Genomic DNA, 26,717 nt, shown 5'->3' with positions numbered 1-26,717 from the left:
GGAGGCCAGATACCAGTCCCTTACCCCATTTCTGCACAGGGGCAGACATTGCTAGTTGCCCACCAACAGCCATCCCTACCTTCCTACCAACGGAAGCCAAATTTTGTTCAAGGTAAGAATGTGCTCAACTAAAAAGTTTCCTCAAATGTGCATAAACTGATGAATGAATAGCTTATATATATATATATATATATATATATATATACCCATTACAATGGAAAATTTGGCAATAAAAAGGAATGAAACCCTGATACATGCTACAATATGAATGAACCTCAAAAATGTTATGCTAAGTGAAAGCAGCTAGACATTAAAAGTCACATATTGTATGATACCATTTACATGAAAGGTCTAGGATAGGCAAATCTAGAGAGACAGAAAATGGATTTGTGGTTGCCGAGGGCAGGGGTGGGGATGGAATTAGGAGTGATTGCTAATGGGCATGGGGTTGCTTTCTTTGTGTGTTGGTAAAAATGAATTCAATTATGGCAATGATTGCACAACTCTATGAATATACTGAAAATCAGAGTTGTACACTTTATTTATTTATTTTCGGTATGCCACTCCACGGCATGTGGGATCTTCCCGGACCAGGGCACGAACCCGTGTCCCCTGCATTGGCAGGCGGACTCCCAACCACTGCGCCACCAGAGAAGCCCCAGAGTTGTACACTTTAAATGGGTGACACGTGAATTAAATCTCAATAAAGCTGTTGAAAAAAATCCAACAAAACCGACTTCCCGGGCTTCCCTGGTGGCGCGGTGGTTGGGAGTCCGCCTGCCAATGCAGGGGACACGGGTTCGTGCCCCGGTCCGGGAAGATCCCACGTGCCGCGGAGCGGCTGGGCCCGTGAGCCATGGCCTCTGGGCCTGCGCGTGCAGAGCCTGTGCTCCACAACGGGAGAGGCCGCAGCAGTGAGAGGCCCACGTACCACACAATAAAATAAAATAAAATAAAATTTAAAAAAAAAGATTTCCCCAGATGCTGGACTGCTAGGGGTGCCCATATGCTACAGTTCTGTCCAGTAAGGTGTTGGAGGAAGTATACTATGGGAAAGTTGTCTCCTCAAAAAAGACTCAAGTAACTCATGCCTTTTATCTTTTTCTCATCTTCTTGCCTACTAAAAGTCTAGGCCCTGGGGGTTCCCTCAGAACAAAAACATGTTAAAGATGACAGGGCAGCAAAAATGGAGGTAGCGGGTAACGGATGATATCTTGGGATCACTGCACAAGCCCTGGTTTGTCTCTCTCTGGAATTGTTATGGGAGAGAAATAAACCTGTATTTCATTAAGTGATTATAGTTGTATTTCTATCACTTGCAGCCAAAGGCTATCCCTAATGATGCACGCCTATCTAACATCAGCCTGGGCTGATTCTTGGAGCCAAGAAGGAAAAGGAAATAAAAAGTAGACTCAGAAAGACACAAAAAAGTTGATTCCAAATGTAACATTCAGACACCGTGGAGTCAGCGTTTTCTTTTTAAAGGGTAAATAGTTATTTTATTTTCAAACTATACATGTTTTTCCCAATTTTTGTATACCCCCAAGGGAGTGCTTACCCCTCTCTAAAAACAAATCACTAAAAAATGCTTTAGTTTTAAAATACTGATGAACCAAATACGAGCAAATAGCATTATTATTTTTTTTTTTTTGGAGGGCCTGGTTCTTTATTTCAAAAAGACATTTATCAATGTTCAGTATCAAAACAGTTACACTATTGGTTTTTCTTTCTCCCAGTCGGCCCCCAAAGAGACAACACCAAAGGAGAGTACATTTTAAGCCAATTTTGCTGTAGGATGCACACCTAACTGACCTCACCGAAACCTCACCAAAAAGTGGGGATCGGGTAGGGAAAGAAACTTTAAAAGATCAGCACACTGCCAGCCCAGCCTGTAGAGAGCTCTCATAGCCAGATGGCGTGACCAGTGTGCCCCAACTCCAAAGAAGCAAAGTTTCAAAATAATATAAAATTTAAAAACACTTTTGTACATAAGCTGTTCAAGATTTCTCCAGCACTGATACAATGTACAATGAGATGGCACTTTTAGAGACAGCAGCTTCAGACCCAGAAAAGGGTGATGAGTTTCATATGGCTAAATCAGTGGTAAAACATAATTTTCTTTCCTTCTTTCAAGGAGGCAGGAGAGCAAATAAGTGGTCACCTCAAAATAAGGGGCACATGATCCATTCTGTGGGCGGTTGGGAAAGGGGTAGAGCTGGGACAAGGATTTGGTCTCAGAGGTCTCACCATCTTAATTTCGTTTGGTCACTTCTGATGGAAAAAAAAAAAAAAGTTGCCCCAAAATACTGTAAAGCTGAAAACCTGAACAGTGTTTTGTTTTTGTTTTTTTTTTTTGGCTAACTCCTTCTGGAATCACCTTTCTGGTTTGGCAGGGACGTTTTGCAGAGCAATGAGGTTTCCCAAAATGGAGTCCTTCTCTGGGCTGTTTGGCTCTCAGGAAGGCAGGCCCATCCCTTTTCCCCTCCTCTATGGAGAGGGCAATATGCATTAAGCTGAAAAGTTACCTTCCAAAAGTGAGAAAGGCATTAGACTGCTGCTTCAGAACTATGGAAGTATCTGGAATGTTTTACAAATGGCTGCTACATCAACAACAAAAAAGGTAATTACAAAATGTGCACCTCACAGCATGCTTTTGAAGACACTTAGCATCGTGCTCACATTCCCTTAAACGTTGTTCCCAAAGGTGCTCAGCCTCTAGCCCAAATGGAATCTCTGGGGAGAGGCAGAGACAGTTTGGCGAAAAGGGCCCAGGGGTGGGGGTGGGAGACATGGCGAAAGGAGAAAGCAGCATTCCAGTTAAAGGTCAGCCCTCAGCTTAAAGGTCAGCTTCGGGCAGGGAGGCCTCAGCGGAGTCGGGGTCAGAGGGGGGAGCAGTGCAGGGCGGGACTGGGGTGCTCTGCATCTCATCCAGGCCAAGCAGAGTCTGGTCCAGCATCCTTTGTGTACAGAGGTGCTCCTCTTCGGTGCCTATCAGTTCATCTTCCAAATCACCAGCTGTCTTTTCCAGCTTGGCTACCGACCTCAGCAAACTCAGCACAGGTCTCTGCCTCCTTGAGTTTATCAGTGAGAATCTTTCTTCCTCGTATGTCTTCTTTTTGAGAGTACTTTTCTTCAGCAGCACTCAAGACACACTTCAGCTTCTGGTCCATCAGTCTGACCTGCTCATCCGTCTCTCGGCAACGGGACTCTGCCAGCTCAGCTCGCTCCCCCGTGCCTTCCAAGTCTCCCTCAATAATCACCAACCTAAGAGCCACCTCTTCATACTTCCTACCTGCTCTTCTGCAATGTGCTTAGCTTCTTTGAGTTGGATTTCCTGGAGCTCCATTTTTTCTTCCTCTTTTAAGGCTCAGTTTTCAGCAACCTTCATGTCTCTCTTGCTGTCATCAGCAGCTTTCTCGGCTTCCTCCAGCATTTTCGGGCAGCGGCCAGGCGTTCTTCAGCGCGGTCCATCTGTTCAACCAGCTGGATCCTATGGTTCAAGGAGGCCGCCTCAGCCTGTTCCCCAGCCACCTTTCTCCTCCACTTCCGCAGGAGGTGCTCGGCCCTCTCCCCCGCGTCCCTGGCCTGCTGCTGCAGAACCGGGGTCTTGCGCTTCACCGCCTCGGTGGTGGTGACCCCGGCCATGGTGCCACCCGGCCCCTGCTCGCCTTCGGGTTCCTGCCTCCTCTGCCTGGAGCTGCGGTCGCTTCTCCGCAAATGGCATATTATTTGCTCAAGGAGGAATCATTTCAATTATAATCGATTCCCAATTTTTTAAAAAATACGTTTCTAACATCTGTTCTTTGAAGGGTTAGAAGACATTTCCCATTAAACCCTTTAGGCCTGGTCAGCCTTAATCCTTAAAGAACAGCACTCTGAGAGAGAAAACAAAGGCCCAGAGTTTCAGTTTACTTATATATAAAATGTATGTTCTCAGTACACTTATGCATGATGTTCATGTGTCCCAGAGGATTAAGTTCAATGTTATTCTGAACTATTAAGGGCAAAAATGAACGTAGAAACAAAAATTATTAACAAGCAACTGTTTACGTTTTTCTTTTCTAGCCCCATAAATTATATCACCTCCTTTTTATCGTATGGGTGGGGGTGAAGGGTACAGGAGAGTAACACCTGTAAAAGGATCTTCCACTCAAGTCAATGAATTACTTCATTTGAAATGATTATTTCATGTACACCTCCAAATAAAGTTGACCTTATAGAAGTATGAAACAGAATTTGCAATCAGGCTGTTTCTGTGACCAAAGAAAAAGGGAAAATGAAGTATCAATGAAAAGGTGGCTGGGGGTGGGGCTGGGGGGTGCTTAAGCCACCACTGGGATGGGATATGGTCTTCCCTACCAATCTGTCTCTTTTTATTTCATGCTTTATTGGTTTATATTGCATAAAACTTAAACCCTTTAAATTTGAATATAAATATCACATTATAATAGAACACAGTATTTTAAATGAGATGTTTTACAGAGTTACCATTTTTTTTAAAGCCTAACTGCTCTCATGTGTGAATTTAGATGTTGTTACTTACCAGTTCACTAAATATTCAACCCTACCATGTGTCAAGCACTAAGTAAGCAGTGGAGATTCAGACCTGAGTGAAACACAAGTTCCTATCCTCAAGAAATATAAACAGCCAAGTGGTAAAAATAAGCCCCCATCTTAGCTTTGTCAGAATGTAAACCCAGGGAACAAGGCTGAAAAGCAACTATGGAGGAGCGGGGAGAGGTGTCAGGGGAGTCTCTTGGGCACCGGGCAGTCTGGAGTAGAGTGTGGCACAGGCAAAGGAAAGGACACATGAAACAGCACCACGCTCAGGCAGGAAAGTGGTAAGCTGGTGAAGCAGGAGGGGACACAGCAGAGATGCGTGGAGGCTGTGTACACCTAGGTGCTCTGAACTCCACTCTGAAGGCTCTGGGAAGGGGCTGAACGGTTCTGAGCAGGGACAGCTCAGTTTTAGGAAGCATTCCTCTGGCGGAGGCTGGTTGGGTGGGATACAGACCAAGGCCAGTCCAGCAGTTTCAGGGCAAGAGGCCAAAAGATGATGATGGTAAGCAAGACCATGGCAGGTCTCAGGTCCTAAGGAAGCAACCTCAACAAAGGCAGGTTTTCATATAATGGAAACGTTTGAAGTTCTGTGCACCACTTCCCTTCACCCTCGCATTTTCCCCCAATAAAAACATAACCTTTACCACAACGAGAGGCTGGTGGCTAGAGTGGAGAGGCTTTCATGCTTGCAGATGAAATGACAAGAACGAAGAGTATTCCACACCCAAAGGGATTTCTCTCCCTCTGCTCGCTCATTGCCATCACCAGTGAAACATCTCCTGGAAAACAAACATGCCCCGTGCCTGCCCCCACAACCCCCCACCTCAATACTTCTTTGATCTCCTCTAGTTCTGTTCCATTTCCCTTCACAGCAAAACTTTCAAGTAGGGTCTCCACTGTCCCACCTAGTATTTACACTTCCACTTGCTCCAATCCCTACTGCTTCTGTCAATAACTGCATAATGCCAAATCCCACACAGGCTTCTTCTTCCACTTTGAAATACTTTCTTTCCTTTTTTCCTGTTTTTCTGTTGTTGCTTTTTCCAACTGTTGTGGTTTCTTCTCTTTTTCTGTTATTTATTCTTCCTTCACTAGATCATTAAAAGTTGGAGTTACCAGGACCCTGTCCCAAGACCTCCTCTCCATCTACACTGACTCCCGAAGCAAGTTCATCCAATATCATGGCTTCAAATATAGTATGTTACACTCCTACATTTATATGTTCAGTGTGACCTCCTCCCTGAGCTGCAGGTTCTCATCTATCTACTCAAAATCTCCACTTAGATGACCAATTGACATCTCGAACATGGCGTGCAACAAATTACTGATTCCCCCTGCCAAGGCAAAATCCTGTTCCTCCTAGAGTTTTTTTTTTTTTTTTCCATCTCAGTATATAGTCTGGCCATACAGCCAGACAATATGTTCAAGCTCCAAACCAACTAGTTATTCCCGATCACTCTCTTTCCTTCTCCACCCCACCCTCCAACATCCAATGGATCCAGGTCCAATCTGCCCCTCCCAATCTCCTGCACTACTCAAATTAGTCCAAAACCACTATCTTTTCTCTCCTAATCTATGCCACAGTTTCTTTCTTAGTCTCATTGCCTCCACCCTTGCCTCCCGACAGTCTAATCTTCACAAAAAATGTTGGCATAATCTTCTGTAAACTGCAAATCAGATCACTGTCACTCCCTTATTTAAAAACTCCTTGACAGCCGCATAGCACAGGGAGATCAGCTTGGTGCTTTGTGTCCACCTAGAGGGGTGGGATAGGGAGGGTGGGAGGGAGACACAAGAGGGAGGGGATATGGGGATATATGTATATGTATAGCTGATTCACTTTGTTATACAGCAGAAACTAACACACCATTGTAAAGCAATTATACTCCAATAAAGATGTCAAAAAATAAAATTAAAAATTTTTAAAATTCCTTGAATGAAATCCCACCGTACTTAGAATATAAATGTGTCCCATGGCTTACAACCACCCCCAACCCTGCTCCAATGTCTGTTCCTACATCTCCCAGACCTCTTCCCCAACTATATTCTAGCCACACTGGCCTCTGTTCTCTTCTTCCAGTGGCAGCAGCTGGAGGATGAACAGGAAGGGCTGACACTGGAGGCCAGCTCATTCCTGCTTTAATGCTTCTGCAATTATGTCCCTTCTGCCTGAATCTTCTCATAGGTGGCTTTTTGTTACTCAGATCTCAGCTCAAATGCCACCTACTCAGAGAAGCCTGACTAAAGACATGTAAAGTTATTCTCTATGATACCACTCTGTATTTTTTTTTAATAGCACTTACCAAAATCTTACTTATGTTTATTATCTGCTTCTTCTAACCAGAATGTGAGACCTAGAAAGGGAGGAACATCATGTCTTGTTCCCTGCATACCTTGAAGGCCAGATACACAGTGGGTGCTCAATAAATACATAATGAATGAATAACCCAATCCTCCTTACTTCTATAAATAAAATTTTCTTACAATGGGGGTGTTACAAGAAAGGAGAGAATGTAATAGAGCTCTTAGTCACTAGAGCCAGCTTATACCACATCAGTGCTTTGCTAATTTGCTTCTTTCCTATAAAAAGTACATTTTCTACAAAATCTATTCAGTAATATTCACAAACCACTGGAACAAGACCAGCCATGGAACTCTCGTAACTGCTCTTTTCACTGAAGTCAGTGACTCCAAGTAGTTCCGTAAGAAAAATCTATTTAAAGTCTTAAACCACCTCTAAAACAAATATACATACATAAAATAAAACAGCTTACAAACAGAGATATGGTTAAAGGCACCACACATCCAAGCAAACTGAGAGCACCTCTTACTAAATGCTAATTTGGGACTGAAGTCAATGACAGCACTTTTTTCTTTGAACCGATCTTGTGCATGGAACTGTGATATATAAACAATGCACTAACCTGAACACATAAAAAAATGCACTGAATGTTGGAAGGGATGCTACAGCAGAACCACTCACTTCATGTGCATAATAATACATAATAAATGCTATAAATAAATATTTGTTGACTGAATGCCTTCTAAGATTGCAGGTTGTCAACCAAAACTTCTGTAACTTACAAAGTTCAAAGAGCTTTGAAAAAGCTGGCCCCTTAGAGGGCTGAGTATTTCATAAAACCGAAGAGCCAGTGTTAATAGATGGCATACAGAAAGATCATGCTTGGGCTTCCCTGGTGGTGCAGTGGTTGAGAGTCCGCCTGCCGATGCAGGGGATATGGGTTCGTGCCCCGGTCCGGGAAGATCCCACATGCCGCGGAGCGGCTGGGCCTGTGAGCCATGGCCGCTGGGCCTGCGCGTCCAGAGCCTGTGCTCCGCAACGGGAGAGGCCACAGCAGTGAGAGGCCCGCGTACTGCAAAAAAAAAAAAAAAAAAAAAAAGCTCATGCTTCTTGGCCTACTTGTGACAGAGCAGCACATACCATGTGAGCTATTTTCCCAGATGTGCTGCTGATTCATAAAGCTCCTTTAAGAACAGCAAAAGCCTCCAACTGCTATGCGTTCTCTCCTACGTACCCGTGAGAACGGGAGCAGAGGCAGGCACATGCACGCCTAGCTATTTAAGAGGTCTGTTCAACTCTGCCTTAGGCCAACTCTAGCCAAGTATAAATACATACATACCCTGAATTTAACAGCTCTGGAGAAAGGTTTCAGTGCTGTAATACTTCCTTGTAATAATAATCTCAACTTTTTATTAGAACCTGGAGGCTGAGCAGAGTCAGCTGCACTTGTGTTAGGGCTTGGGAGTCTGAGTGAGACACCCAAGAAATGAAACAGGGCTACCTAGCTGTTGTGTGTTCAAAGACTTACCAGACATAACCAATCATTCATTATGAACAATATTTTCAATACTGTCATAATATAAAACAAATCCTTTAATTTCTCAGGTGTTTTTAAAAAACCATTTTATACTTAAGCCAGCCTTGAAGATAGGTACAAAATCTACCTGTTTACATTTTTTTACTCAAAACAACTCAAGCACCCATTCTGTGCATGGCACTATTCTAGGTGCAATAAAAGGAATTCTTAACCTTAGAAACAAGATTTCACTTTCTGGAATTGTGTTATCTCCTTTTCCAGAGAGTAAAAATAAATAAGATCGCCACTGTTTACAATTGACCTGCCCCAAACCCACTTCTGGCTCACAGAAATGCTAGGTTCTGCCAAAATTAAGGTGTTTCAATGAACTCAGCTCCTACTTCCCCCAAAATAAGAAAGGAGAACTCCTTTTCATTAAAAAAATAAAAAACAATTCTCCATGGAAGAGCAGTTTCTGTTTCTAATAAGTATTTTTCTCTTTTTTTCCCCTCTAGCTTTTCTTTAAGTTTTCTTCCTCCAATATTGCCTTTTCCTGTACAAGGCAAACCGACATCTTTTTCTGTTTTTCTTTTCCTAAGAAAAAGTACTGCATCTTGAAGACAAACCATTCCCAAGACTAGTGATAAATATTAAAACAAACAAACAAAACTTTAAAGGTGAATCACCTACATTACCTTGATGAAGTAAAAAAATAAAAAGCAGTTGCACTAAGGTAGCTATTCCAAATATCTGTGTTTAAACAATTTTAAAAACTGTTTATTTATTTTGTAAGAATGTACCCCTAGTCCAAAGTTAACTATGTTTAAAAAAATTTTTGGCCAGAAAATTTACAAAAACATTTTCAGTTCAACCTAATGAAAGTGATATCTAGAAAATATTTGACATTATTAAGTCTGCCTTAGATAGTTCCGATTCTAAAGCATTCCTAAGGCACGGTGTTCTGGAAGACAAATGTGCTTCTGCGGCACTGCATGGCATATGCGGCATCCATGACCGGCTGCGTGAGCCCTGGCAGGCTCCTTCCTTCTGACGCTGGGGGACCGTGAGAGGAGTCAGACGTAGGCCCCCAGGGCTGCATGGAACTCTGTGAGACACTGGACCAGCTGCTGGAACTTGGGCCTCTCCTCCGGATCTAAGGCCCAGCAACAAGCCATCACAGCAAATCTGCAGAGTGACAAGACCAGAATATTTGGCTGGTGATGATATAGTACTCCTAACCTTTTGGTCAATATGATACCAGTTATGTTGTCTATCTAAATGTGGGCGTGGAGAGGACGATATATTTTTAAAAATCAATCGATATTACCATCTGTTGGCAGAGCTAAAATGAGTCATCTGGATGATATCTGTGGATTTCAATTCTGAAACATGTCAAAATATATCAGCAAATAGAGATTGTATGTAACTACCTAAAACACAGTCAAAATAATAACCTGTGTTATCCTGTACAGTTGACTCTTACACAACACAGGGGTGAGGGGCGCTGACTCTCTGAATAAAAATCTGTGCATAACTTATAGTTAGCCCTCCGTATTCCCAGTTCCCCCTCATCTGCATATTCAACCAGCCATGGACCATGTAGTACTGTAGTATTTATCACTGAAAGAAATCCACACGTAAGTGGACCCACATAGTTCAAACCCGCATTGCTCAAGGGTCAACTGTATTTGAGTTCTGAAAGAAAGAACTTGGAAGAAGAGGAACCTTTAACTGAACTGTAAGAATCCTGTATCTACAGTAAAATCTGTGCAAAAGCTGCCACCTTGCCACAGTATAAAAACCTTCAGGGGATTCTGGAACTGAGACTCAATCACCCCTGAACAGCCTCCTGCCCACTCCGATCCCATTATATGGGAAGACTAGCTATGTGATAAAAGCAGGAAACAGGAACTATCCCACTCACCAGACCAGAACATCTTCTTTATACGTATATCAGTTCACACCAGCTGGCAAGGCACAACAGCAAAGAGAAAGGCTCTTTATAACTAAGGATGTCCTTAAGGCTGTGTAGGTCCTCACTCTACACAGGAAAACCGACAGTGTTCAGTGTTTTCTCACTATGTACATAAGTCTCTTGAATTAGATTAATCACTACAAATATGAGATACAAAAAGTCCTAATGTCAAATGCATTAAAAAGAATGAATGAGTCTGGCTGACTTTGTAGTTTCTCTACAGGAGTATAATTCAGGTCCAAAGAGGCATTATTCTCAAAAGGGAAGTCTCTGTACGAGTATGGACACCTGTTCTTTTTCTTTTATCCAAACGTCATAAATGGAATGAAATCCATGTCTTCAAGTTCAGCAAAAACTTACAGTTCATCAGGACAGTTGATCGGCTGGGCTATTCGGTAACCGTCTTTCAGGTATGCGGCCATCTCAAACGGGTCGATGTCCACGTAGGGCGTTTGGCCCAGGGTCATGAGCTCCCACAGCGTCACTCCAAAGGCCCACTGAGAAGAAGAACGGCAACACCGTGAGGAGATATTTAAAACAGCCCTCAGAGTGCTACAGGTAGGGACCAAAAATAGCAGACTGATCAACTCTTTTTTTTTTTTTTTTTTTTTGGTGGCATGTGGGATCTTAGGTGTGGCATGTGGGATCTTAGTTTGCCGACCAGGGACTGAACCCGCACTCCCTGCACTGGAAGTGCAGAGTCCTAACCACTGGACCACCAGGGAAGTCCCAGCAGATCAATCAACTCTTTTTTTTTTTTGCGGTATGCGGGCCTCTCACTGTCGTGGCCTCTCCCGTTGCGGAGCACAGGCTCCGGACGCGCAGGCTCAGCGGCCATGGCTCACGAGCCCAGCCGCTCCGCGGCATGTGGGATCCTCCCGGACCGGGGCACGAACCCGTGTCCCCTGCATCGGCAGGCGGACTCTCAACCACTGCGCCACCAGGGAAGCCCCAATCAACTCTTAATGAAAGCAAAATGTTATTTATAAAAAGAAGTCTACCATACCCAGCTAGATTCTCTTGTTGGACAGAAAGGAACATTTTAATGAATGCATCCTTTAATGTGAATATTATTGTATATTCTAAGGTAATTAGAGCCATTGGAAAGAATTATTTTTATTGTTGATTACAAGCCTCACCACCCAAAACTGTAAATTATGTCTAAAATTTTCCTAATATGTAAATGTGTTACTTTAAATACCATAGCTAGTCTGCATAGTTGAGAAGTGGAAAATGCAAATCATGTAAAATATAATGTCATGGATTTTTACTATATTCAGATAATTTAAATTAACAGATGAAAGTATACTGAAAGAATATCTTCAAACCTTGCTTGGGTAAAATATCAGATTTATTTAAAATAAACATGTAAACTATTGGTAGGAGCAGATATCATAAGCAGTGGCAACAGTGCTCAGTCATGGTCCAGCCAGAGCTCCTCAGTTTGCCTGTGGCGTCTGGGCAGTGTGTGGGCGGCAAGAATATGTCTCCACAAAGCTGCTTCCATGAGGCAGAGCAGGACTCAGACTGGGGGCTCCCACTGATCTGCTGCCACACGTGGGCCCTGAGGTCAAGAGAGCTGAAGGTGGATGAGGAGGAAGATACCTGTGTACCATGCTATCATGTTTATGAATACCTTCAAGTTCTAGACATTTTTTTTTCTTTTTTTTTTCCCATTTAACTTTCACAATGAACCTGTGAGCATCACCAGTAGCCCAATTTTACAGATGAGGAAACACGTTCAGAGAAATAACTTGCCCCCCCATACACTATTTATAAGTGAAGGGGGAAAAAAGGAAAGGGCAAAAGAGGAAAAATACACAAGAACAGGTCTCTTTATAAAATCTAAGCACACTGCATCAAATTTTAAGTTATTTTGTTCAATAATAATGAAATACTATCTAAAGTATACAGAATTTTTAAAGCCTTATATTTGTGAACAATAGTTTTATTTTATTATAATCTAGACAAATAAGGAAACAATGGAATGATATCTTAGAATATTTTTTTAAACTGTCAATGAAGAATTCTATACTAAGCCAAAATGTACTTGAAAAATGAAGACAAAATACAGTTTTTCAAACAAAAGCTGAGAGAATATGTCACTGGCGGACCTACACTTCAAGACACGTTAGAGCAGTTCTTCATGTGGAAAGAAAAAACACCAATGGGAATTTGGATCTACACAAAAAATGAACAGTGCTAAAAATATATGAACAACTAGGTATTTTTTCCTCATTTAAAAATTTCCTTAATAGACTGTTTAAAGCAAAACCCCATGCACTGTGGGGTTTATAATATAAATGGAAGTAAAATGTATGCCCATAATAGCATACAGGATGGAAGGGGATGAGTGGAAATACTGTATTGTAAGCTGCTTATATTAAACATGAAGTGGCATAATATTCGAAAGTAGAAGGTGTACACTGTAAGCCCTAGAACAGGTTTCCCAACTTCAGCACTAGTGACACTGTGGACTGGATGAGTGTTGTGAGAGGCTGTCCTGTGCATGGCAGGATGTTTAGTTCAGCAGCATCCCTGGCCTACACCCACTGGATGCTCCAAGTTATAATAACTGAAAATGTCTCCAGATTATTGCCAAATGCCCCACACCCCCAGGAAGGAGGGTGCAAAACTGCCCCCAGCTGAGAAACCCGAATCCAGACTGATGAAAGAAAATAAAAAGATACAAATAACCAATATGAGGAAGAAAAGAGGAAACATCATTACAGATTCTATAGACATCAAAAAATATTATAAGCAACTCAACTTTATTATGCCAATAAATTCAATAACTTAGATGAAATGAACAAATTCCTTAATATATACAAGTTACCAAAATAGATACAAGAACAAACAGAAAATCTATATAGCCCAATATTTCTTAGAGAAATTGAATTCGTAATTTAAAATCTTTCTACAAAGAAAACTCTGCATCCAATTTCACTGGATGAATTCTATCAAACTTGAAAGAAAAAAAATACAGTATTAGTTTCCTAATACAATGTTAGTTTCCTAGGGCTGGCGTAACAAAGTACCACAAACTGGGTGACTTAAACAATGGAATTTGCCTCACAGCTGTGGAGGCTAGAAGTCCAAAATCAGGGTGTTGGCAGGGCTACACCCACAGGGGAGAATCCTTCCTTGCCTAATCCTACCTTCTGGTGCTTTGCCAGCAATCCTTGGTGTTCCTTGGTTTGCAGCTGTAGTACTTCAATCTCTGCCTCTGTTTTCACACAGCATTCTACCCTTGCATGCCAGTGTCTCTTCTTTTTTTTTTTTTTTTTTTTTGTGGTACGCGGGCCTCTCACTGTTGTGGCCTCTCCCGTTGCGGAGCACAGGCTCCGGACGCGCAGGCTCAGCGGCCATGGCTCACGGGCCCAGCCACTCCGTGGCATGTGGGATCTTCCCGGACCGGGGCACGAACCCGTGTCTCCTGCATCGGCAGGCGGATTCTCAACCACCAGGGAAGCCCCTAGTGTCTCTTCTTATAATGATATTAGTCATACTGGATTAAGGTCTACCTTAATTATGACTTCATCTTAACATTATATCGCTAATGACCCTGTTTCCAAAGAAGGTCACATTCTGAGGTATAGGGGTTAGAACTTAAAACTATCTTTTGGGGGAACACAATTCAAACCACAGTACAATCCTACACAAACTCTTTCAGAAAACGGGAGGATGGAACACTTCTCGACTCATTTTTAGGCCAGCATTATCCTAAATACCAAAACCAAAGAGTTTAGCTTTTTGGAACTTGGTATCTTTTTTATTAATTGTTACCATTAAGGTAGAACAATGGCCATCCTGAGGTCTGTGCTTTGGGAGAAGGGAAGAGACAGGGATCAGATGCAGATGGACGTATATTTGTAAAATTTTCATAGAGACAGAGGCTACTGGAATTTCCCTAAACCTATTGGTTTAAGGGGAATCTTCTATTCTGCTTAAAAATGGAAAAACAATTTCAAATAAAAGTTAAAGGAAGGTGCCTGCTGACATACAGGTGTTTGTCTTTAAACTTTACATGAACTTTTAATAATGACAGTAATTAGTCATTGTAATGCTTAATTTTTAAAATAGTGTCCAGGGCTTCCCTGGTGGCGCAGTGGTTAAGGGGACATGGGTTCGAGACCTGGTCTGGGAAGATCCCACATGACGCGGAGCAACTAAGCCCGTGTGCCACAACTACTGAGCCTGCGCTCTGGAGCCCACGAGCCACAACTACTGAAGCTTGCCTGCCTAGAGCCCGTGCTCCGCAACAAGAGAAGCCACTGCAATGAGAAGCCCGCGCACCTCAATAAAGAGTAGCCCCCGCTGGCTGCAACTAGAGAAAGCCTGCATGCAGCAATGAAGAATAAATAAAATCTTTATTTATTTATAAAGCACCCAAAAAATAAATAAAATAAATTTTAAAATTTTAAAAATAAATAAATAAATAAAATAGTGTCCAATTGCCACAGGGAAGGTAGTTTACTGCACAGATGGAACAGAGCCCAAAGAAGTGAAGCTAGTTGGAAGGGTATTCCTACCCCTTATATGAACAAGATGAGATGTGTCTGTTCTTATTCACTGATTGTGGTAGCAGCTTTGGGGAAGGAATAATCAATCCAAACTAGATTTTGGAGGAAGAAACAATGAGAATTGGTAAGAAGTGGATACTGCCACTTGATGAGTAACCCCATCCACTGACAAGGGATGTTCTAACAACTTCCGACTGTAAGACTTTCATAGTAATGCTGGTGGTATCTGAGACCTGGAGTGTACACAGGTACCATAACAGTACAAAATATATAAGATGACCTTAAAAAAATACTTCTTTCACATTGTTGTATCCACATTATCACTAAGCACCCATCTAAGTTTCTTATGTTACATATTGCAGCACTAAGAAACACCAAAAGAAGAACAATGAAGCCAAAGGGAAAGTTGCAGTTTCATTTCCTAACAAGCCAACAAGGAAAAAAAGTGATTAATTACATGTTGACTCACCAACCCTCTAAAAAAAAAAATCAAGACCAAATAGCACAAGGATAATTTGTGGAAAACTTGCTCTCTAAAGTCTTCTGATAACTGAACCATTTAAAATTTAGACAGACTTATTCTATAATTTCCTCTTGTTTGACGTCTTTGGAAAGGGGGCAATGAGAAGGTCAGCCTGTTTTTTTCCAGAGTTTTATAAAACTTATATAAAAGGCTCTTGCTACATCCATTTAAAGAACATGTAGAGAATAACAGTGTTGTTCTATTCATCTTATTTCTCTTCTCCCAATTTGTGTTATTTTACAGCTTCTTAATATATAGGATACAAAATTTTTTTTTCACTAACAACATATACAGATGTGACTTGTCAAAAAGTATATAATACTCGGGACTTCCCTGGTGGTGCAGTGGTTAAGAATCCGCCTGCCAATGCAGGGGACACGGGTTCGATCCCTGGTCCAGGAAGATCCCACATGCTGTGGAGCAGCTTAGCCTGTGTACCACAACTACTGGGCCTGTGCTCTAGAACCCGCATGCCACAACTACTGAGCCTGCGCACCTAGAGCCCCCCTGCTCTGCAGCAAGAGAAGCCACCATAATGAGAAGCCCGCGCACCGCAACAAAGAGTAGCCCCCTGCTCGCCGCAACGAGAGAAAGCCCGTGCGCAGCAACGAAAGACTCAACGCAGCCAAAAATAAATGAATGAAAAATTTAAAATAAATTTATAAAAATATATATATAATAATTCTTTTTTACTCTTTGATGTAATGTTCACCAATGTTGGGACTATTTAGAGATTTCCATTCTGTTACTTCAGGCTGACCTCAATATATTACACATGATGAGAAAAAAATTTTGTCCAATTCTAAATGATCTCATCTGACCATAGCAAAAGCATAATCAAGTGTTTTATGGCTAGGCCTTTCTGTTAACACTAGAAACCTAACAACCCTTTCTCATATATGGAAATGGGTTCAGATGACCAAAGTGGAATTAACTTAATGTGGGACAAGTGCTTTCCAAGCTTGAGTAATAAGAAAAATCACCTGGAGTGTCTGTTAAAATTACAGATTCCCTAGCCCCATCCTAGTAATTCTGAGGCCTGGAACTCAATATTTTTAAGAGTCCTAGCTGGGTCTTAAGATCCTGCAAACTTAGGAAGTAGTCTTAGATGTGTTAGCAGTGGTGGTCAGACAGCAAAGACAGAAGACAGTTTTTACGTATTTTTATTGTAGTATGGCCAACATACAATAACCTGTTCGATTTGATATAGTCTCACATATGTATACACCTCTGAAACAACTGCCACAATCAAGATAATGAACATATCCATCACGTCCAGAAGATTCTTACAGCTCTAATCCTTTCCTCCCAGTCCTCCCACCACCACCCCACTATCTCCAAATAACCATTAATCTGCTCTCTGCCACTAACATTAGTTTGCATTTTCTAGAATTTCACATAAATGGAATTAAAACTGTACATTTTGTCTAGCTTTTTTCACTCCGAATAACGATTCTGAGATTCATCCATAATATATCGACAGTTCATCCCTTTTCACTGCTGAACAGTAGTTCATTGTATGAATACAGCAGTTTACCCATTTACCTGTTGATGGACATTGAATTATTTCCAGGTTTAGCTACTAAAAATAAGGCTGCTATGAACATCTACGCCCGAGTATTGGTAAGGACATATGCTTTCATTTACCTAGGAGCAAAATGACTGGATATGGTATGTACATGTTTAACGTTTTAAGAAACTGCCACACTGGGAATGGTCCCTGGTGGCCCAGTGGTTAGGAATCTGCTTTCCAATGCAGGGGATGCAGGTTCGATCCCTGGTCAGGGAACTAAGGTCCCACATGCCATGGGGCAACTAAGCCCACGTGCCCCAACTGCTGAGCCCACAGGCCTCAACTAGAAAGCCCACACGCCACAACTTCAGAGCCCATGTGCCGCAACGAAGAGCCCTCGTGCCACAACTAGAGAGAAGCCCATGGGCCACAATGAAGATCCTGCGTGCCACAACTAAGACCCAATGCAGCCAAAAATAAATAAATTTTAAAATATTTATTAAGGATAAAATATCTCATACTTTAAAAAAAGAAAAAAACTGCGAAAGTGTTTTCTGAAATGTATGTACCATATTACATTACCATCAGCAGTATAAGAGAGCTACCGTTCTTCCATATCCTTGCAAAGACTTCGGTCTTCAATTTTAGCCATAGTAATGGGTGGGGAATGGTATTTTGTTGTGGTTTTAGTTTGTGTTTTCCTAATGATTAATGATGTTAATCATATTTTCATGTGTTTATTTGCCATTTATATATCTTCACTAGTGAAGTGTCTGTTCAAATATTTTGCCCATTTTTATATTGGGTTGCTTTTTTATTACAGATTTCCCCTGCTATCTGAAAGTAGAGCATTCCTATGAAACCTCTTGTAAACAGAAATGACATGAAATGAGGCAGCAATTACTTTAGAACACATATTACTAACACATGCACAATATAAATCGAGATAAATCACAGATGCTCACAAGCACAGTTCAAAGCCATGGTGGCTTGATGCTGAGATGCTGAGTGTAGTGTCTGGGGAAGGAGCTTGGTGGGGCCACTCTCACTGCCTGGGGTGCAAGATGCCTCTATAATGGCTGCTACAAAACAAATACTTGAATGCTATTTTTGCTTTTCACCTTTTTTTTTGTAAAACCAAAAATCTTCTTTGGATTTCTCTTGGTTTGTGAAAACAGGTACTAACATAGGTCTTTTGTAAAAGTGAAGTGGCATAAAGCAAACTTTTGAAAAGTGGGGAATACCTGTACTGAATTTTTAGAGTTCTTTATGTATTCTGTAAATATGTCCTTTACCAGATATATGATTTGCAAATATATCCTCTGAGTGTGACCTGTCTTCTCATTCTCAACACTATTTCAAAAAGTACAAGCTTCAAATTTTGATAAAGTCTAATTTGTTCTTTACAGATCTGGAGTTGGTGTCTTGTCTAAGAAATCCTTGCTTAAGGCAAAGCTCCAAAGATTTTCTTCTATTATTCTCTTCTAGAAATTTTATAGTTTTAGGTCGTGCACTTAGGTCTGTGATTTATTTTGAGTTAATTTTTGTACATGGAACAAAGTATAAATTGAAGTTCATTTATTTTGTAGCTGGATATCCAGTTGCTCCAGGACCATTTGTTTAAAAGAGAATCCTTTCTCCATTGACTTGCCTTTGCACTTTTGTTGCAAATTAGTTGTCCATACATATGTGTGTCAAATTTTACATACTCTATTCTGTTCCACTGATCTACCTATCTACCTTAATGCCAATACCACAACTGTCTTGATTACTGTAATTTGAAATCAGACCCGTAACTTTCTTTTTTCAAAGCTGTTTTGGCTATGGTTCTTTTCCTTTCCATATCAATTTTATCAATCTGTCAACTTCTACAAAAAAAAAAAAATTAAAAGCCTGCAAAGATTTTCTGCAGAAATGTGTTGAATCTATAGGTCAACTTGGAGAGAACTAACATCTCAATATTGAGTTTTCTGGCCAACAAACAAGGTACACCACTCCACTTATGTAGGGCTTTAATTTCTCTCAACGTTGTTTCATAGCATTCATCATATAGGTCTTTCACAATTTTTGTCATATTTATTCCTAAGAATTTCATATTTTATGATGCTTTTATGTTTTTAAAAAACTTTAATTTCTAATTTTTATTAGTATGTAGAAATACAACTGACTTTTGTACATTGATCTTATTTATATCCTGTAATCTTTCTAAACTCATTTATTAGTTCTAGTAGCTATTTTGCATATCACATTGGATTTTCTTCATAGACAATCAAGTTGCCCACAAATAAAGAGTTACTTTTTCCTATGCAGTATTTTCTTGCCTTTCATTTCCTTTTCTTGCCTTAGTGCACTGGCTAGAACCTTGAGAACAATCCTGATGAGAGTGGGTGCCCTTGTGTTGTTACCGTTATTAGGTAAAAAGAATTCAGCCTTTTAGCATTAAGTATGATAATAGTTATAGGGTTTTGTTTTTGTTTTTTGTAGATGCCCTTTATCAGACTGCTAGGAATTTTTACTAGAAATGAATTTCGGATTTTTTTCTAATACTTTTTCTGCATCTACTGAGATGATCATATGGTTTTTCTTTTTTAATATGTAATACAGTAAACTGCACTGCCTGATATTTCAAATGACTGACAAAGCTTGTATTCTTGGGATAAAGCCTACGTGGTCATAATATTATTTTAAAATATATTCATGTGTTCCAAACTTGTTTAATTTTTGCATCTGTGATCATGAATGATAATGATCAGTAGATCAGTTTCAAGGTAATGGTGACTTCACAGAATGAGTTAGAAAGTATTCTCTCTTCAACTTTCTGAAATTGTATAGAATTTTTATTATTTCTTCCTTAAATGTTTGAAGGCATTCAGCAGTGCCCTAGAGTTTAATCTAGACCTAAAATTTTCTTTTGGGGCAGGTTTTTAACTAAATATTAAATTTTGGGGGAATTACCTGGCAGTCCAGTGGTTAGGACTCCACATTTTCACTGCTGAGGGCCTGGCTTCAATCCCTGGTTGGGGAACTAAGATCCCACAAGCCACGCAGCAAGGCCAAAAAAAAAAAAAATCAATTTTATATGGCTATTCAGATTATCTACTTCTTGAGTGAGCTTTGAAAATTCTTATCTTCCAAAGAATTTGTCCATTTCACCTAAGTGTCTAAATTTATTGGGAAAAAGCTGTTCATAATATTCTTTTACTATTAACACCTATGAGAATCTTTAATGATTTCATCTCTCTCATTCATTATATCGTTAATTTGCAACTTCTTTTTTTCCTGATTAGTCTGGCAAAAGATTCATGATTAATGATATTCTCAGAGTTAAGCAATGGTTTCACTTGATTTCTCTCTACTGTTTTTGTTTCATATTTCACTGACTTCCATCTAATCTTTATTATTTCCTTTCACCTACTTACTTGGGATTTAATCTGCTAGTTCTAGTTTCTTAAGGTGAAAACTAAGGTCACCAATTTGAGACTTTTCTTCTTTTCTAATATTGATGTTTAATAGTATACATGTCGCCCTTGAGCAGCATCCCCCAAATTTTGAAATGTGTTTTTACTTTCATTCAATTCTAAGTACTTTATAATTTCCCTTTTGATTACTTCCTTGACACATGGGTTATTTGAATGTGTATTATTTAGTTTCTTAATATTTGAGGATTTTCTAGATTCCTTTTTGTTGTTGTTGTTGTAATTTATTTTTATTTTTGAGTGCATTGGGTCTTTGTTGCCGGCTTTCTCTAGTTGTGGTGAGTGGGGGCTACTCTTCATTGCAGTGTGCAGGCTTCTCACTGGTGGCTTCTCTTGTTGCAGAGCACAGACTTCAGTAGTTGTGGCTCATGGGCTCTAGAGCACAGGCTCAGTAGTTGTGGCACACGGGCTTAGTTGTGGCACACGGGCATGTGGGATCTTCCCAGACCAGGGATTGAACCCGTGTCCCCTGCACTGGCAGGCAGATTCTTAACCACTCTGCCAGCAGGGAAGTCCTAGATTCCTATTTTTGATTTCTAATTTAATTCCATTGTGTTCACAAAACCCTACTTTGTGTGAATTAAATCCTTTTAAATTAATTGACTTGATCATGATCCAGAATGTGGTTTACCTTAGTAAATATTCCATGTGAACCTGCAGATATGCATTCTGCTGCTGTTGAATGGTGTGTTCTATAACTGTTAACTAGATCAAGTTGGTTGGTACCGTCATTCAAATCTATATCCTTACTGATTTTCTGTCTATTTTACCAATTACTACACAAGGGGCATAAAAATATGTTCAATTATCTTTTTAAAGGATTTAAGTAATGAGAAAAAAAAAAACTGTATACATTTACCCATGCAGTTACCATTTCTGGTACTCTCTGTTCCTTTGTCAGACCCATATTTCCATCTGGTATGAACTGGTTCCTAAAGGACTTCCTTTAGCATTTCTTATAGTGCGCATCTGCTAGTTATGAATTCTTGCAGCTTTTCTATTTCTGGAAATGTCTTTATTTCCCCTTCAGTTTTTGAAAGGTACTTTATCTGGGTATAAAATTCTACATAAGTTTTTTCTTACAGTAGATGTTAAAGATGTTGCTTCACTGTCTTCTCCCTTGCATGGCTTCCAGTGAGAAACTTTCCTGGTTCCTCTGTATATTAACATTCTTTTTTTAATGGCTGCTTTTTTTTTTTTCTTTTTTTGCAGTACTCGGGCCTCTCACCGTTGTGGCCTCTCCTGTTGCGGAGCACAGGCTCCGGACGCGCAGGCTCAGCAGACATGGCCCACAGGCCCAGCTGCTCCGCGGCATGTGGTGTTCTCCTGGACTGGGGCACGAACCCGTGTCCCCTGCATCGGCAAGTGGACTCTCAACCACTGCGCCACCAGGGAAACCCTATGGCTGCTTTTAAGATTTTCTCTTTATCGCTAGTTTTGCGCAATTTGATTATAATGTGTAATGCATTAGTTTCTTCGTGCTTATTGTGTTTGGGGTTTGTTGAGCTCTTAGATCTGTGGATTTATAGTTTTATTCAAATTTGGAAACATTTCAGTTATTTCTTCATTATTTCTTTAGTCCCCCACTGCCCCACATCTCCAATGCATGCTTTTGTGGACCCTGATTACAACTATATTCAGCAACCTGAAGTTGTCCCACAGGTCAATGAGAGATCCTTCTTCAAGAATTTTCTGTACTTTCTTTCTCCTATCTCTTGCTTTATTCCCATCTCAGACAAGAGGTATACCTCCTCCTATGCCAAACTATACCTTTATGTGGGCTTCTGAGCCCATTCACCTATCATCTCTTGGACCTCCCCTCCAATAATCACAAGTCCATCTCTTTCTCCCCATTGCTTCCCTGCCTAAATTTAAGCCACACCAAACAAACCCAATAAAATAAAACACAACATTAACACAATAAAAGCTCTCTTGATCCTGCCATCCCATCAAGCTACAATCCTTCCACGCTTTTTCAAAGCTAAACTTCTTCAAAGTGTAATCTATTTATTGTCTCTACTTTCTCACCTCCCACAGAGCCCTTAACAATCATATCCCCATCTTTAATGATTTACTAAACCTGCCTGTTCAAAAGCCCTCAAAGATTTCCTCATCCTTTCTGACTACTGCAGATATGTTTAGAGACTAGACTCTCCTTGAAACTATTTCCTTCCTTGGTTTCTAAGACACAGCATTCTCTGGATTCTCTTCTTACCTTTCTGTTTTATTCATTGTTCACCTTTCCTTTCTCACTAACTAAAGTAAATATTCCCTACATTTTCTCTTGGCTTTCTTCTCTCTATATATCGCTACCTTTGAGATCAACAAACTCTCTCATTTATTCAATCACACACTTTTATGAAGCGGATGCACAATTTCTAATATCCTGCTTCTATGTCTGTCCAGAATTCCAGACGTACATTCCACCCACCAGTATCCTGAACTCAACATGCCCTATAACAAATCAATCATGTTTTCCCCTCAAACTAGACAGTTGACCTGTTGTCCTCAATTGTGTTGCATCTTTACAGTGTAAAGATTGCACTTATGTTTCAAGAAACATGGGCCCTGGGCACAAAAGCAGAGTAGGTATCTATGCAATATATCTAATACTTAAGAGGGAGACCTTAGGCCACAAAGGTCAATTAAAAAATCATTTACTCATAAATAACAACTGTAGTCAAAAGAACACATGGGATCTCTGAATTGAAGTCTGTAGGAGTGAGACAAGGAGAAAAATGAGGATTCAGCATGGAAACAGAGGGGAGAAGAGGACAGTGTGAGGCCCTCCAGGATTCTTTTACACAGTCAAGTACACAGTTCTCTAAGGATAAGATTAACACTGCTACGCGCGCGCAAGTGTGCACACACACACGCGTGCACACACACGCGCGCGCACACACACACACAACTTTAATTCTGTAAATATGGAAAACCTTCTAAAGGAAAATAATTAAGTCAGAGTTCCCCACTGCCTGTTCTGGGAAAAATGACTTGTGCCAGAAAATATAAGGCAGCGTGTGACGGGTGCCATTATTAAGTAGATAAAGAATTCTTTATGGGTGTCATTAAGTAGATACAATTCTCTGGGATCCAAAGATGATCAAATTAAATGGCATAGAAGCACCTGGTGAGTTTGGACTCAGCAGGAATTCCGGATTGGCTGAAATGCAGAATATAAGGAAATGTACAGTAGAAAATATAAAACTGAAAAAAGAAGATAAGGAACAGAAGTTCTGAAAACCAAGGTGAAGGAGTTTGGATTTCTCTTTACCAATTCCTTTAATTAAGAGTTCACTCTGAAGATCAAAATATCATGGAGTAACATTCCAAGCAGTGGAAGCTTGAGTTCAATCGACTTTCATTAACATTAACTAAACAATTTTCACAAGTTTCCAAACTTAACACTATGCCGTACTCGAGGTACAGGCTTCATTAGTATATACCCCTTTCTGAATATCCAATTTTTTGAAGCTATACTATTCTAAGAATTTTAATTTTTCAGACATGTATTTTCCAGGCCTTTCCAATAACCACAGTGGAAATATGTATCTATAGAATTATGTTACTTTAAAAAAGCTTTACTGGATGCACAGTGGTGGGCCAGGCCCCTGGAACACTGAGTGGAGGCAAGGGCCAGGGGCCAGGATCCAATTAATAAATCTACACAAGTGACCTTTAAAGGGTTCTTTTTAACAATTCTTCAGTGTAAACTATCACCTAAAAATCTTAATAATCCTTTATACTTATCACTGTGGCTAATACTTTTCTATTCCAGGTAAACAAATGTACCCAAGCGTACAATGACTATATAGAAAGTGCATTCTGACTGCATCAGGTATCGAATTTAGTATATGTTGCTAACTCAACTTCAGAAATCTGCAATCTTTAGGCACAGAGTATCCTACATGACTGAAAAGAGACCAAATCTGTCCTAGGATCTAATATTGGATGCCTACCAAGCCATCACACATCTCTGCTATATATGGTACTTTCCTCCACTGTATCAGATACTTAGACATTGCTCTATCAGAACACTGGAGTTATTTGAAGAGGATATTAAACAGAATGATAAGGACAAGGCAGGAAAGTAAAGGAAGGATATGTTCACAAGATCTCTTAAGGAAAATATCTATTCTCAAGGAGAGCTAAATACAGAAAATAAATTGAGTGCAACTACTTGATCACAAGACAGAAACTGGTCACACTGAAAATATATTAACTGTTCCTAAAGTAAATCCATTTATTCCTCATTCCCAGGAAATATTAGGACTATTTCATAAACTAAACAATATTTTCTTAATGTTAATAATATTAAACTTTAAATCTTTATTTCCTAATGTCTGAATGATTTTTTCACCTCTCCAGTTTTTTTCTAATGTCTTTTAATCAATTCATCTTAACATGAATATTTAAATAGTAAGTCTAAGATTGTTGATGTGTAAAATGTGCAACCATAATGGAAACAAATTAAATAACGGGACTCTAAGTATTATTCTAAAATTAATAATGAAGAAATAGAGTAAAATAGAAAGTTTTCTATTCTTTTAAAAATAATAAGCGTTCTCTGAAACTATAGCTCTCTCCGATACCACAGTAGTTCAGAAGACCACTCTTCGTGGGCATATTATGAATGTGAGTTTCTCCTGCACAAGTCTGTTCAGGGTTGTGGCAGTGACTTTCCATGGCACTGCACAAAGAGGAGCAATAAGAAGCACTCTGCAGCAAACAGAGTATCTGCATAACTACAGATTTCTCTCTTTCTTCTGGAGATATTCTCTAATGTTCACAAAAGAAATATGTCAAGGAACACACTTTCATATGCCCTGCACCCTAAAAACTGTTCGTATACCTTAAAGGATCTCATTGCCATAAACCACGCTGATAAAACTAACATGGAAATCATTTCCTTGACTTGATTTTTTTCCCAAGAAAATGCTTTGTAAACACAATGTAATACCATAAAGGCAAGAAAATCACCAAGAAAAAACTTTTAATTGTGTATTCCTGATTGCATTCAGTCTCTTAACAGAAGGTAGCCTCTTACAGAATTATGTTAGCTACTATAACTAGCTAAATAATTCAAAGAAGACATAAATCAAGAAATCTATTTTCAAATAAAGGAAAAGAAAGTCACCAAAAAAGATCTATGGCAGTACCACATCTGATGAAAACAGAATAAAAACAATATCCAGAAATTCTTAATAATGGCTATGATGATGTCATATCTTAGAATAATATTAGAGATTTATAACTAGTCAAATCTGGTTGTGCATATTTCCTAAGTTCAACAGTTAAAAGCTGATATTAACATTATAATAATCTTGACACAGTAAAATATTGAATCCTTCCAGTAAAAACTTAAAACACAACCCAGAAATGCAATGTATTATTTTTAAGACAGAAAACATTAATGTATTTCCAAATAAATCAGGGAGAATTTTTAACTATAAAGGAATGCAAAAATGTTAAGGGTCTTTTAAAGGGCAGAGAAAATATTCCCTCCAAGGCAGTAATATCATTTGTTAGATGCTACATTAATAGCTAAAATATGTATTTTACATGTGTAGATATTCTGGGGGGAATGGGGTTACATTACTTATTTTGCATTTGACTCTGAATGAAGTTTTACAGCCTGAAAGTAGAATATTAAATGTAGCTTTTTAAAACCCCAACTTAATCCATAAAGGAAAAGTGGAAACACAGCATAACGATTATGTATACACATTTCAATACAAATGTTAAAAAGCAATTTAACGTGTGCTTCAACATAAGAATTCAAAAAATACTCAATCCCAAAAAACAGAAAGGCAGGATTTTTACACCAAATAGCCCCATCACAGTCATAGGAAACAGAACAGTATTCCCATTCCTTTCAATCTCAATTATCCAAGGCAAAAGATATTTAGGGGAAAAATACATTTTAAAGAAAATGAATTTATAAGAATCTAAAGAAGAAAAATCTGCACATTTTAGGAGTTGACCATGTTAAACGTAAATCAATGTGGGTATTCTCACCATCACATTCTAAGTACAGCTCAGAAGAACTTGGGTCACACAGACATTTCAAGTAAGTTTATGCCAAGACATGCTAAAAGTGGTGATGATTTTAAAGTAATTCTCCTGTTAAGGCAAGTTCTTACACAAAATATGTGAACTGTTGCAAAATTTGTAAAATATAATGGTAAGAATAACCAATTCTAAGTATGATTTTGAAATATTTGCTTAACCAAGCCATATATCCTCTACATGGACTTTACCAGCTAATACAGCACAGTGTACCCAGCTGAAGAGATGTAGATCACATTGCTTAGAAATGTATTATTAAC

The 26,717-nt window shown here is 39.7% G+C and overlaps 1 protein-coding gene and 1 pseudogene across 2 annotated transcripts in view; both read right to left on the bottom strand.

The window, feature by feature from the left end:
* Nucleotides 1-1,524: 1,524 nt before the first annotated feature.
* Nucleotides 1,525-5,390, bottom strand: LOC131757401 (tropomyosin alpha-3 chain pseudogene; annotated as a pseudogene).
* A 3,739-nt stretch (nucleotides 5,391-9,129) lies between these two features.
* Nucleotides 9,130-26,717, bottom strand: part of RYK (receptor like tyrosine kinase) — a 91,934-nt gene continuing 74,346 nt past the window's right edge. For both annotated transcript variants that reach the window (XM_059064160.2, XM_059064161.2), the window contains exons 14-15: nucleotides 10,714-10,850; nucleotides 9,130-9,563 (exon numbers count right to left, since the gene is read on the bottom strand). In XM_059064160.2, the coding sequence (XP_058920143.1) occupies nucleotides 9,452-9,563; nucleotides 10,714-10,850 (249 nt within the window). In that variant the 3' untranslated portion in view covers nucleotides 9,130-9,451. The remainder of the gene's footprint in view (nucleotides 9,564-10,713; nucleotides 10,851-26,717) is intronic.

Source organism: Kogia breviceps, chromosome 5, assembly GCF_026419965.1.
Source record: "Kogia breviceps isolate mKogBre1 chromosome 5, mKogBre1 haplotype 1, whole genome shotgun sequence".
Classification (NCBI taxonomy): Eukaryota; Metazoa; Chordata; class Mammalia; order Artiodactyla; family Physeteridae; genus Kogia; species Kogia breviceps.
The sequence above is the reverse complement of the archived record's forward strand: the minus strand, read 5'-3'. Positions and strand labels throughout refer to the sequence as shown.